Raw genomic sequence first — 12,872 nt, forward strand, 5'->3', positions numbered from 1 at the left:
GATTACAATTTGTGAAAGCAGGCCCCTCTGTTTGGCTTGCTTAACATACAATTATTGTATTAAAGTTGCTTCTAAGACTAAAACTCTCGATTGCTAGACTGACTGGTTGGATTGATCCAATCAGGCTTAGTGTGATAGTAGCCCACACAAGTGTTTCTTTAGTCTTCTTCCATTTTATAAACTAAATTATGAAGAATAGTTATCCTATCACATATTTTAATAATAAATAAATAAATAAATAACCCACCAACGAATCAAAATGGTAGCTTTTAAAAAGTGTATTCATTTTAATTAGTGAAATTTATATAATAAGGTTTAAAAATTAAACATGTCATCGTTATTTGAAATAGGGTCACATAAATTTTATAGGTGGTTCATAAATATACAAGGATGGATAGTGCCACCGTGACATATATCAAGAATAAATTTAAATCAAATAAATAAACATGTAACAAAGAGATAAATTTGCTTCGGTTGACTATTCCAAACACGTCTTTAGGTTGTGCTAGATGATAAGGCTAGTTTGAACTAATACCAGCCGTCTAAATGTTGAAATATATGGGCATTCACAAAGTAAGCCAAAACAATACCACGCGTCTTATTTTTTATCGAAAAAATCTATCTTCTTAATGTCATCAGTATGTTTTTCATTTTTGTCTTGTCATCGTTCAATATACAGTCTCAGTCTGTTACTTTGCATTTATTTAATTTTAAATTTGTTTTATCGAAATGTTAACGTGAGGTCGATAAATTATATATGTCCACCGCAAATTTACACGTACTTTTTCTTGATCTTCATTTCACAATGTGCTCGTATGAACCTAAATGAACTCAGTGCAGTTTAAACATATCTATTTTAGCGAGTAATTAAAACTTTAATGTTACATATGAATTTTAGGGCTTTTTTTAAAACATGTCCACAAATTTTCTTTTTTGGCACCCAATATTACGACATTCAGTCAAATTTATATTGAAAGCATCAAAAGTACAGCTCGTGAGATAACGCCAACTTACTTCTCTGTCCTTTTATGTATATTAAATAATAAATAAATCACCAGACATGCTTCGCAAGCAACAGGAACATACTTATTGACAAACTACAGTACTGTACTAAAAATCAATTCAGCTATACATGAGTGACTGACTCACCAGTAAAAAAAAAACAAAAACATGGATGTTAAAAAGGAATGTTCTAAGAAGAGATTATATACAATCCTAGAAACTTTAAGCTAAACACGAATTGAAGGATGGATTGACTAAGATTTCAAAAAAGTCATCTAGACATGACCAAGCTTGTCATGGAGGAGACAACTGATGAGTTAAAGTGAGAATCACTGGAATATTTGCAGTCGTCTGGATCGAACTTCAAGGATGGATTGACCAAGAATTTCTCAAACGAATGCATTCCTAAGTAATCACCATTTGCAACATACAGCAACTTATTAACTGGGCTCCGGCTACGCCTTCTCTTACCAGATGATTTCCATCTCAATTGAGTAAGCAAAAGATCTTTTGAGAGATCTCGTATGGTTTCTAAATCATTCAGCATCTTGATATCATGGATCTCCATAGGGCCACAAATTTCTGAAGCCTTTTTAGGTAAATCATAGGTATCCACTGGAAGACTAAAATCACCTTTACCAAACGAACCAGCCTCCATTTTAACATCAGCGTCGTTGTTTGTACTTAACAGTGTTTCTCGCTCGAGCAATGTTGAGATGACCTCTGGCCTGTCCTTGATATTTTTCCACCCATTATCAATCCATTCGTGTGACCTCCTCAAGTCAAAAACACTAAAAATCTGCTCATTCTTTTCCCCTGCAAATTAATCAGGATTTATTTCACAGTTAAGTCCAAGAAGAATAATCCGAGGTATTAATCGTGAGAGACAGAACAATTTAAGAAATCCAAAGTAAAGATATGCACCTGGGAAATAAACATGGATCTTATTTACGGAATTGTTCTTGATGACAATTCCTTCCCACCATCCATCATGCCACCAAGCATCAACAACGCTTCCAACATTTACTACAGAGGAACCACTTCCCTCATCAGATAACGGGGTCGGCCGAACAATGGCCCTTCCAGAGATCCGGATACCTAAAATGTCAGGTGTAGCTAGTCGAGATGCCAAGATCCACTCCTACAGAATGAAAAAACAAAACATGAGAAAAAAAATGCAGCTAGGCTTTTACAATAAAAGGAGAAGAAATAACGTTATACCCACCTCAAGATTTTTTGAGTCGTCGATTGCATCCTTGACATCTTGATATTGCACTTTCACCTTATCTTTGTGCTTCTTGATGATCAATGCCCTGAACCAACAACCCCTGACCCCGCTATCCTCTGAGAGCAATTCGACTCGAGAGCCAACAGTCAAGTGCTGCCAACAATTTGATAGCATAGCATCATCTAGCTTAGAAAAAGATGCATGGGAGCAACCTTCTTTCCAACTGTCAATTTTCAAATTTCCTTTTTGATCAACAGAATCTCCAGAGCAAACTTTTAGATTTCCGCCTTGCTCTCTTTTGTTAGAAGGGTTTGAGAATATTTCACTCTCTTTAGACAAGTGAATTCTCTTGTTGGGTCTACAACCAACAGTGTCATCGCCAAGAGAGAACTTTACTTCCCAGTCCTCATCAATTGGTTCGAGTACTGAAGGAGAAGACATTTCCTTCAACAGTTCCTGTTTCCAGTAGCCCTTTATGATTGTTACATCAAATGGCTTTACATCATCATTATCGAACTGTCTATAACACACAAAAGGCTCCAACCCCATGCTCGAATATTTGCTCATAAATTTCTCATAATGCTCTGGACTGAGGACCGTTGCTTGTCCATCTACGCATTCAACACTGAGATCTTGAAGACAAAGAGAAAAGAAAATCTCTCTGTCATTATAATTATGAGGCAAAATAAAACCAACCTCATCAATTCGGTGAAACCATCGTACCACAACCATCTTGTTGCCTCGAGGGTCTTCAAACATATCATCCAAGTAAGCAACAAGTTGTTTGCCTTCTTCTGCCAATACATATACAAAGTTTTGAACCTGCAAGTCACAGAAACATGAAACCAGTTAAAAAGAAAGCACAACTAAAATAGTTTTAAGCCAAAAACTACAAATAAAACAATTGAGATGATTAGCGCTGATAGAAACTCACGGATATTACAACACCATTGCGACAGAATGATTCATAGTGCCTCCGTCTTTTTCGGCAAGTCCATGGGGAACCTATCCACATGAACTCAGTCATATACTGACTCAAACACAGTGTTTGGGCATCCTACAAATTTTTCAGAATAAGAATGGTTATATAAAATGTATTGTATAAGAAAGGTAATATAAAATGTATTGTTCATCCGGGTATATTACAGGAGAAAGTGACTGGATCTGAAGAAAATAAAGAAAAGAACATATTCTCTAACCTTAATATTGTCAAGGTCCAATTTGCATTCCAGGTCATCTCCAAACCGCCCAAAGTAACCATCAGCTCGCTCACCTGAAACCGGATTCACGGGAAAAAAAAAAAAAAAAAAAAAAAAAAAAAAAAAAAAAAAAAAANCCATCCACATCAACACTAAGGTATGGAAGCATGATTAACACTATTTGACAACCTCATAAGAAAAGCAAAGAGTGGTATATGAAATAGCAAAAACAAATCATAGATATCAAAAAATAGTACAAGTCCTGAGATAGAGGAGAAAAGTGACCAAGGTTGCAAAAGTTTCATATAACTCATAAAAAACCTCCATCGAACGTTATAATACATCCGATGCACTAAGGTTTTCCTAAAAAGAAAAAGAACCTTGTAGTTGCTATAAGTCGAATAAGTATTCCACTATTCCTCGAGCCAGATAAAACAAAAGAGTTGAGAAAAGCCAAACGTCCCTAGCAGAAGTACGAAAAAATCCAAATATAAGACTAAAATTGAAGAACCCTCGCAAAAATGCAATGAACAAATAATCGAGAACGATTAACAAATTAATTCCAGGTGAAAGTACATTTGACTGCAGATTAACAATAACCTATTTGGAAACAAAACATTTCGTGAAACAGGGCGATACTGATCTTGAATTGTCTTCTAAGCAAGCTAAAAGTGTCCTCTAAAACAAGAAAATGATTTTTTTTTTTGGCCAACATTCGGCCTCCCAAAAGAAAAAAATCCGGGTTAGGAAACAACTAAGAGAAGCTAAGATCCGTTGAAAAAGAGAAAAAAAAAACATTTCCAGGAGTGCTTTTTTTTTTTTTTTTTTTTTTTTTNTTTTTTGCCCCGGGTCAGGAAACAACCAAGAGAAGCTAAGCTCCATATAAAAAGAGACAATTTAAGAAAAAAGTTTCATTTCCAGGAGTGAAAGATGGCAAATTTAAAATTCGAACACAATCTCATAGACCGTTTAACGTTAAAAAAATTCAGAAAATTACATCAACCAAAACATGCAAAAGCGAGTTGAGAGCTCGAGCAAAAGAATTTTACGCGGAACGAGATGATTGAGTACCCATAAAAAATTCCAAAAAATACATAAAAACCGTATCATCCGTCGAGTACTTGCTGGATTCAAGAAATTACACGCGCTAAAGTTTTGAGGAAAAAAAATGAAAACCTCTGTAAAAAAACTTAACGAATCCTTAACGAATCTCCCGTATGTTTCTTTTCTCATCTTAAAAGTGAGTCTCCCGTGCTAAAAGAACATATTTATCCTCAAAATATAGTTCACGCACAGAACAATAATAACGCTTAAAACGGACTTAAAACAAGAATATCGCTTCTACTTTTACTGAATTTCATTTGTAGATCAATACGAATCCAAAACGAAACCCATCCCGTCAAAGGGATTTCATTTTTAAAAACTCCCACACGTGCACGGTTTCAGCACACATCTAATAAGAGAAACCCAAAATCACCGAAAAATCAAATCTTGGAAAAAAAAAAGATTAAAAAATTTACCACCCCAATTAATAAATTCAAATTTCACAAATAACTAGAGGAAACGCAGAAAGAACCGTGAAAACAAGAAAAACTGCTCTCCCCGTTAATCCTAAAACAAAGGCATAAAGTTTGATAACTACCTGTAAGAATCGACTTTAGCCAATCAATAACTTCTCTTCTCGACCTCAGCTTCAAGATGGAGAAACGCTTAAAATTCGAAAGCAAGGCCTTGTTATCTTTCATCGCATAAAAATAGGACATATGCCTGACGCTCTTCTCTTTTCCTACCACCACCAGATCCGCCCCTCCACCGTTGCGCTTGAGGTAGTAATGGACCTCCCGCCGCCCCTTCTCGCTCGACACCACCACCTCCTCCCAATCGACATATGAATCCGTTGAATCATTCGCCATCGCCCCCATCAATTCAGGAGTAGAAACAGCCGGAGATTTGGAAACAGGGAGGGATGCAGTTTAGAGAGGAATTTCCGTTCTTTGATTGATTTCTTTTTCTTTTCTAATTTCTAACGTATCATCTGATTTTGAAAGTGAAATTTATAGTGGGCGGCCTAGGTTTTCACGATTGGGAAGGAACGGTGGACACGGGGGTTGTTCAAACATTGAATAAATCGAAAAAATTAAAAATTTAAATCCAAAAAATTGAACATTAATTCGAAACAAAAATCTAATTTTATAATTCAGATATAAATATTAAAACCAAAATTTATTTGATTCGATTTCGAATTATATATGTCAAAACTGAACTGACCGAGAAAACGAAATTTCATTTAATTAATAATTTTATTTTTATTATATATTTTTTTAGATGATATTAATAAATGATAAATTATTTTGAATAATATTTAGTTGATTGTTGTTTATATAATTCATTTAGACTTTATATTTAAATGTTTTAATATGAAATCATGTAAAAAGATAATATATTATATTTTAAAATATATTTTTTTTATTAATTTAAATAATGGTATCAAAATCGAAATAACCGAACAATTCGGTAGAAAACGGATATTAGATTATACATTCGTAAAACCGAAAATCAAAAAATCGAAATAAAAAATTGAAAATCGAACCGAAACCTAGTGATGAATACCTTGAGCAGAGATTGTCTTCTCGATATTGAGGAAATTCGCAGGAAGTTGCGGGAATTATAATCCCTCACCGAAGGTCCCTGGAGTATAGTTTATTTACTAAAATCTCCCGTTTTCCTACTGAATAAAATAAAGCTATAGCAATTATTGAGTACGTTTTGGTTCTTCCATTTCATTATTTTTAAAAAATATAATTTCGTTTAGACATGTACCTTAAAGTTTTTTTAAGTGTTTTATAATATAAAAAAATTAAAGTATGTATTTAGATAATATTTTTATAAAATATTTTTAAAAAAAATGTTCTACAAATTTAAATTTCAAATAACAATTGACAAACGTTTTTTGAGATTTTTAGAATATAAAAATGTATCCAAATACTTTCTTAGTTATTTTTAATTTGAAAAACCAAAAACTGTATATTTTTTGTCTCTATTTGAGAGATCTTAATAACAATAGTATGACGATACATTTATTATTATGAAAATAATAATAACAATTCGTTTATCAGTATGTAAATAAAGTTATAGTCTAAACTCTTCAGACTTAGTATGGATAATTTAGTTGTTTTGGCTACTATCAAAGAAAAATGTAGTATGCTCAAAGACACTAACATTAATTAATTCTTAAATATATGAATTTTACCATTAACATAAAACCCACCCACTTACTCGTTACAAACATAATAATTTATTAGTGTTATAATATTTTTTTTGTAATTCATTTGATTTATATTTAAATGAAGATCAAAGTATCATTATAAGAAATAGTGAGGAATTACACTGTGATTTTGATATATAAATTAAAAAATAAATTGAAAAATAAAAAAATAAAAAATGATTTCAATAAGAATTGAACCTATAACCTAAACTCCAACCAACAATGACTTTATCCGCTGAACTACACATAACTTACATTAAAATTTTAACATTTTATTAATATATATAATTATTAAAACAGACCATGACACCAAAGTTAGTTACTCTAAGTGTCTCAAACTTAATAAAGTAGTACAAATAACTATGATATTTCGTAAAATTTGAATCAAGTATTGAATCAAATAAGAATGTCTAATTCAGCTAATGTCTAATCATTGATCTCGAATGATATCTTAAGTGAATATACATCCAATTCGTTCACATTTAAAAAAAAAAAAAAATTGAATCCCAATAAACCTGAATCGTTTAGGTTCAATGTGAAGAGGATAAGTTGAAATAATCCCAAAGATTTAAAGTAGACCATTAACGTCTTATAGGACATTAGAAAATATAACAAATCAACTTATATTTTAAAACCAGATGGATTTATATTAATTTTTTCTCATTAAATTTTTATTTGTCACATTGATTTGATTTAATTTTAACATTTTAATATTTTAAAACAAAATTTACATTTTAATTAACTACTATACATTTGCTAGATCTGACATCCTAGTTATGCAAAATTTTGCCATGAATTAAGTGCCACTATTATAATAATTTTACCTCTGTCACCCCGATTCTGTCCGTATTTATTGATGATTAATGTGCTCACATTTAAACTCTGGATTAAATCCATTAGCATTGCACCATCAAGAACTACAATTAGATAAAAACACGAGGTACCGACAACTGTCAAGAAATGAAAATGATCTGGACTCCATTTATATTTTTACTTTAAAAAATAAAACAAATCGAAAACATTGTTTTCAAGCTTCTTAATTGGTCATGGTAAAATTGAAACTTTTCTAGAAAAGATTCTGGAGGACAACTTTTACTTGAAGAAATTTACCACTGATGGGTTAATGACTCAATTTAATTATTCAATTCAAGGCCCAAAAATGACCCAATTTAATTATTCAATCCATTATTGAGGTCCAAATTAATTATAAAAACCCAAGCCCCCAATTAAATTATTCAATTCATTATTGAGGCTCAAATTAATTATAAAGGCCCAAGCCCGATAGACACTCCAAAAACAATCTATAAATAGGAGATAGATTCTCATTATCCAAGAGGAGAAGATTTTATGCTTAAACTTTTTAACTCTCAATTAGCATCTTTAAATTGTTTTTTGATTTGAGCGTCGGAGTGTTTACGCCGGGCAAACCCCGGCGCCTCTGACGTTTGTTTGTGACGCATGTGATAACCCACAAAGATTTCTCTCCACCAGCTACTTGGACCCGTTTACGAGCTAGCTAGAATATCCTTTTACGATTACTTGAATTCGTTTACGAACTTGCGGAGTAATTCAGATTTACGAACCTGCAGAGTACTTCGGATAATCACAATTTTTGGCTACATCAACCACATTATAAAATAGTGTGGAAAATTTATCTCTAATTATCTATTGATGCACAATTTGTGTTATACACTATCATCGCAATCTAATGCTAAAATAAGAAACATTTTTTAGTTGGGAGTCATCATCCATGGGGTGTACTGACACTATTTGCAGGAGAGGGAAAGATAAAAAACAACACAAACCAACCCTCGTCTTCCGGGTTGTTCGGAAGAGTTTTATTTATCTAGTTGACTTATTGGGATTCACATGAATTTGATATCCTAGAGGCTAAATTGTGTGGATTATTTTACTTTGCTACGGTGCAAAGCAAAAATAGATGGCTCAAAGAAATGGGACAGAAAATATACATCACCCACACCATGACATGTCTATGCTACAAATTTGCAACCTGTAAAACCAACAGATGTTACAACGAATTACACTTCCAGTTTATCACATATAATTACTTACATGTGTGAAAATATCCGAAAGACACGCAAATATATAGCATAATTTATCGTACAACGAACTTACTCTGGCTACAGAAGGAATAGATGAGAACTTAATTGCCTAAAAATGTCTAAATCCCAATGAAAGTCTAATACTTGCTAAAGGCCACTCTCCCAGGATGAGAATGGATGAGGTAGTGTGTCATTATCATTCTCCCAAGTTAACAGTTCTCCAAAATAACCACCATTAAATCCTTCAAAGTTACTATAGTCCATGTGGTTATCTATAGGAAGTGAAACGGCCCCAAAGACACCATTTTCATTGTACGAGCTTAGCATCGATGAGCTCGTGAAACTGGAAGGATTGGGACGTTCTTGACTAATTGCAGGCACGCCTATGCTTTGTCTCTGATGTAACAACTTGGGTGATGATAACTTGAATTCTGTCGACGATTGGCAGCAAATCTTGGCATTCGAATTTCCATCCGGGGAGGAAATTGTCATTGTTTCCTTAAAAGTGTTACCTTCTCGATCTTCTTCACTCTCGATTGATGAGCTCGACATAGCCATTCCCGATGAAGAATTTGATGAAGTTGTAGAAGACATCATTAGCTTTCGCTTCTTTTTGCTGTCACTAAACAATAGATGCCTTGTCTTTTCTTTATCAAGCATCATCCGGGGTAAAATATCAGGGTCGTCTACAATTTTGTACAAGAAAGTCATCATTTGTTGAGGTCGTTTCTCTGTTGCCTCAAGCCTACGAGTCAAGCTCTCTAGCTCTTGTTCTAGACTCTTTTGCTCTTGCCTCAGCTTTGCAATCTCCAACACTAGCTCCTTCTCATCACAAAATTCACCATCTTCGATTTTGCGATGAGAAGTGTAAGTTTTAGTACTATGCTTTTTCCGAACAATGTTGCTCAATATCTGTGTTTGACCACGTAAGAACCATTCATTTGCAAACTCCCAGCGATCTGGATCGACCTTTTTGAATCCCTGATGGAAATTAAAGGTTAAATTAAAGGGAAATTGTTTTTCGATCCAAACAATACAAACAGAGTCCTACCGAGCTCTGGGATAAAATTCACTAGAAAATTCAGTATTCAAGGACCAAACTTTAAGCCACAACTTACAGAAAATACTAGGATGAACTCCACATCAAAGGGAAAGTCATCAATACACATAATGAATAAAAGCCAAAAAAAAAAAATGAAACACCTCACTAGGATAAGTCATAAATCAATACAATGGAAGGGGGCCTCTGTATATCATATCATTCACGTAGAAATTATATCTTTGAATCACATGCATATCAGATTTGAGTTGTATATAAGTGAGCAAAGTGCAAAACGAAACTTTTCCACCACAATTTTTAGTAAGTTCACAAGAAAAAAATCGCCAAAAATAAGAGAGCTTGAAGTAATGGTAAATAATCCGAACAGGCATAGCCACAAGAAGTGTGGCCATATATGATTCGGCATAATTGCTTTGTGTGATACAACAAAAGTGTGGTGTTTCTCAGAAGCTCTAGAAATATAGATTTACTGGATTGCTGTTAATCAATTTTTATCCCACAAGGCAAGTCAAACTTAATTTCCCTACTAACATGCGTATAACAACGTTAATCTTCCAAGTAAATAAAGATGTCAAAAAATACCAAATCATTCTCAAGTAACTCCTTCAAGTAGACAACTAGTCAATGAACCAAATTCTGTTCAGCTGCTAGTATTCCAATAGTGCAAATGGTAATGGGATGCAAATAGGTGTGGCGGCATACCAAAAAGAAGAAAGAAAAAGCTTCATGAAAACTCGAAAAAGGAATCGCAGCTAAATCATGTTTCTCGGTCAAAGATTGTTTGCAAGAAAATAAACTGATCCACAGTAATAATTTTAGATATAAATATAAGACTTAAAAATTTTCTGCTTTGAGAGACAACAGAGATGCTCTCCTACTGTTCATCCATGCCGTTATCCATTGGCCGAGCTGAAAAATCGACTAGTCTCTCGAGTACCCGAATTCAGAACATGTGGAAAAACAAAAAACAAAACCAAGCAAAAAAATCCCACAAAACAATCACAGATTAACAATTGAAAATCCCACAAAATCCACCTCTAACTCAGAAGCAATCAAATCAGAAGCTCACGAATCACTCACATATGTATTGAGCTGACGCACGAAACTAGCGAAATTGCTGTGCTTGAAATACACGGGTAAAATCCTCCGCGAGAATTCCAATGGCTCCAAAACGATAAAGCTGTTGTTCCCACTACCCCAAGTGATCAAAGTATTCGTCGACGCATCATTCAACATTTGATAAGTCCTCATCACAAACGGCGCGGTCACACAACCGCCACTACCACCAACCCCCTCCATCCCACGCAGAAATCTTTCCCTTCAATCCAATCCCACAAATAAAAAGGAACCTTTTCCAGAAACAGAGTCAAACAAAAAACAACATTGGGCTAAATCTCGATGGGGAGAAGGGGAGGTGGGATTGGTGCCATTACACAGTGGAATAAGTGGTAACGTGGAGCTCAAAAAGATGGGGTTGAAATTTCATGGGGGATTGGATTTGGGGGTCGGAGCTCACTCTGAAATGAGATTTTAATTAACCATTTGTAGAAGGTTGTGAGACACGCGACTGTAGCCTGAGAGTGATGTTTGTGGTCCAGTTTTACGAAGGAGCCACGTGTGTGAGTCTGGGTTGGCCAGCGCGTGGGAATGGGGTGAGCTGGACGATACAGCACAGCCATTTAAGTAATAGTAAGTTTGTATGAGATGGTCGGTTCTACTTATAATTGTGAATAAATTATTATTTTTTAATAAATATGATTAGTCATATATTTATTTCACAAAATTGATTATTGAAACGATTTTACTAAATTTTACCGCTCGGTTCTCTAAGTTTGCATAGCTTCATGTCGAAATAATACTCGAAAATTTGTAGGAGGTTGTGAGACATCATATAGAATTTTCTATGTTGATATTATTATATATTTTTTAATGATTATTAAAATTGATATATTTTGGAATTTATTACATATTTACAATAATTGAGTAACTTTGAAAGTAATACGAAGTTTAAATAAAATGTGGTAAATATATATTTTCTGAAAAAATTAGCAAAAAAATAATTTTTATTTATTTATATTGAGAAAAAATATATATAAATTTTTTGTAGGAAATAAAAATAGAATTGTTAAATAGTGGAGCCAATGTTTTAACTTTTTAGAGTGGGGATGTCATAACACGTCCCTTTCTCAAAAAGCATGGTATTCATATGTTACACGTATTATAGTAATATCTTCAGTATCTTACATTAATTAACACTTATTATTTATTCATTTGCTCATATTTATTTTATTTTTCATTATTTACTCCGGTTAAATAAATAATAATATTATTGTTAATTTTTTATTACTTAAAATTATTTCATATTATTTTACGAATATGATTTATTTAAAATTACTTTTTTTATTATAAATTTAAAATGAAATAGTATAACGTAAGATAAAAATCACATTTTGATGCGGCAAAATAAGATCATAGAGAAAAGATTTTTAGATTAGAATAATGTGTTTGTTTAATTAAGTCTGAGAAAAAATATCAAAATTTCAGTATATCGTATTTATCATACCGAAGTATACTGCATATATCGATATGTTTAAGTTTCTGCTTTTAAGATCATGAAATGTATGTTAATTACAGTATTTTTCACTGTTGCATGTTATGTATATGTGCTTGTTATAACGATTCAGGTATGTTGAACATTTAGACTCACTAAGCGCGATTGATACAGGTGAGCATATTGATGAGGAGACTGGAGGCGCCGAAGATCGAGTAGACAGGACTGGATGTGCGCACGCTAACCTCGAGAACCATATTTTTCGCACATTATATTTATCAGTTAGGAGTGAACATGAATATTTTTATACATTTTCGTTTTTACATGTCGATGGTTTGTCATGATTTTTGCATGCTTAACATTTGTTTTATTTTACACGACATTCTAAGGTTTCACGATTACTCTTATTTTTAGCTGCAGTATTTTTACTAATAGATGACTACTTTCATTTTAAATGTGTTATTGATAATTGTTATCGCATGCATGTATTTAAATGTACTTTCG

The 12,872-nt window shown here is 33.2% G+C and overlaps 2 protein-coding genes across 2 annotated transcripts; both read right to left on the minus strand.

Annotated features, from left to right (window-relative positions):
- Positions 1–1,038: 1,038 nt before the first annotated feature.
- On the minus strand, positions 1,039–5,502 carry LOC140978677 (uncharacterized). The gene is made up of 6 exons (XM_073443873.1): positions 5,072–5,502; positions 3,430–3,503; positions 3,165–3,287; positions 2,228–3,052; positions 1,927–2,143; positions 1,039–1,818 (listed from the first exon to the last, which is right to left on the minus strand). Exons 1-6 carry the CDS (start codon positions 5,349–5,351, stop codon positions 1,274–1,276), a joined length of 2,064 nt encoding a protein of 687 aa, XP_073299974.1. The 5' UTR covers positions 5,352–5,502; the 3' UTR covers positions 1,039–1,273.
- Positions 5,503–8,638: 3,136 nt separating this feature from the next.
- On the minus strand, positions 8,639–11,340 carry LOC140979742 (heat stress transcription factor C-1b-like). Its single transcript, XM_073445296.1, has 2 exons — positions 10,898–11,340; positions 8,639–9,738 (listed from the first exon to the last, which is right to left on the minus strand). The coding sequence occupies exons 1-2, from the start codon at positions 11,114–11,116 to the stop codon at positions 8,905–8,907; spliced, it is 1,053 nt and encodes a 350-aa protein (XP_073301397.1). The 5' UTR covers positions 11,117–11,340; the 3' UTR covers positions 8,639–8,904.
- Between the last annotated feature and the right edge of the window lie 1,532 nt (positions 11,341–12,872).

The sequence above is a fragment of the Primulina huaijiensis genome, chromosome 6 (assembly GCF_012295235.1).
Source record: "Primulina huaijiensis isolate GDHJ02 chromosome 6, ASM1229523v2, whole genome shotgun sequence".
In the NCBI taxonomy this organism is placed as follows: domain Eukaryota; kingdom Viridiplantae; phylum Streptophyta; class Magnoliopsida; order Lamiales; family Gesneriaceae; genus Primulina; species Primulina huaijiensis.

What these genes read in the sequence shown, in the direction of transcription:
- LOC140978677 (XM_073443873.1), bottom strand. Translation starts at nt 5,351, where the DNA reads ATGGGGGCGATGGCGAATGATTCAACGGATTCATATGTCGATTGGGAG. An exon ending in ACGACTCAAAAAATCTTGAG is followed by an intron (nt 2,144 to 2,227) that starts GTGGGTATAACG and finishes TTCATTCTGTAG; the next exon opens with GAGTGGATCTTGGCATCTCG. An exon ending in GATCCATGTTTATTTCCCAG is followed by an intron (nt 1,819 to 1,926) that starts GTGCATATCTTT and finishes ATTAATTTGCAG; the next exon opens with GGGAAAAGAATGAGCAGATT.
- LOC140979742 (XM_073445296.1), bottom strand. Translation starts at nt 11,116, where the DNA reads ATGGAGGGGGTTGGTGGTAGTGGCGGTTGTGTGACCGCGCCGTTTGTG. An exon ending in TGCGTCAGCTCAATACATAT is followed by an intron (nt 9,739 to 10,897) that starts GTGAGTGATTCG and finishes AATTTCCATCAG; the next exon opens with GGATTCAAAAAGGTCGATCC.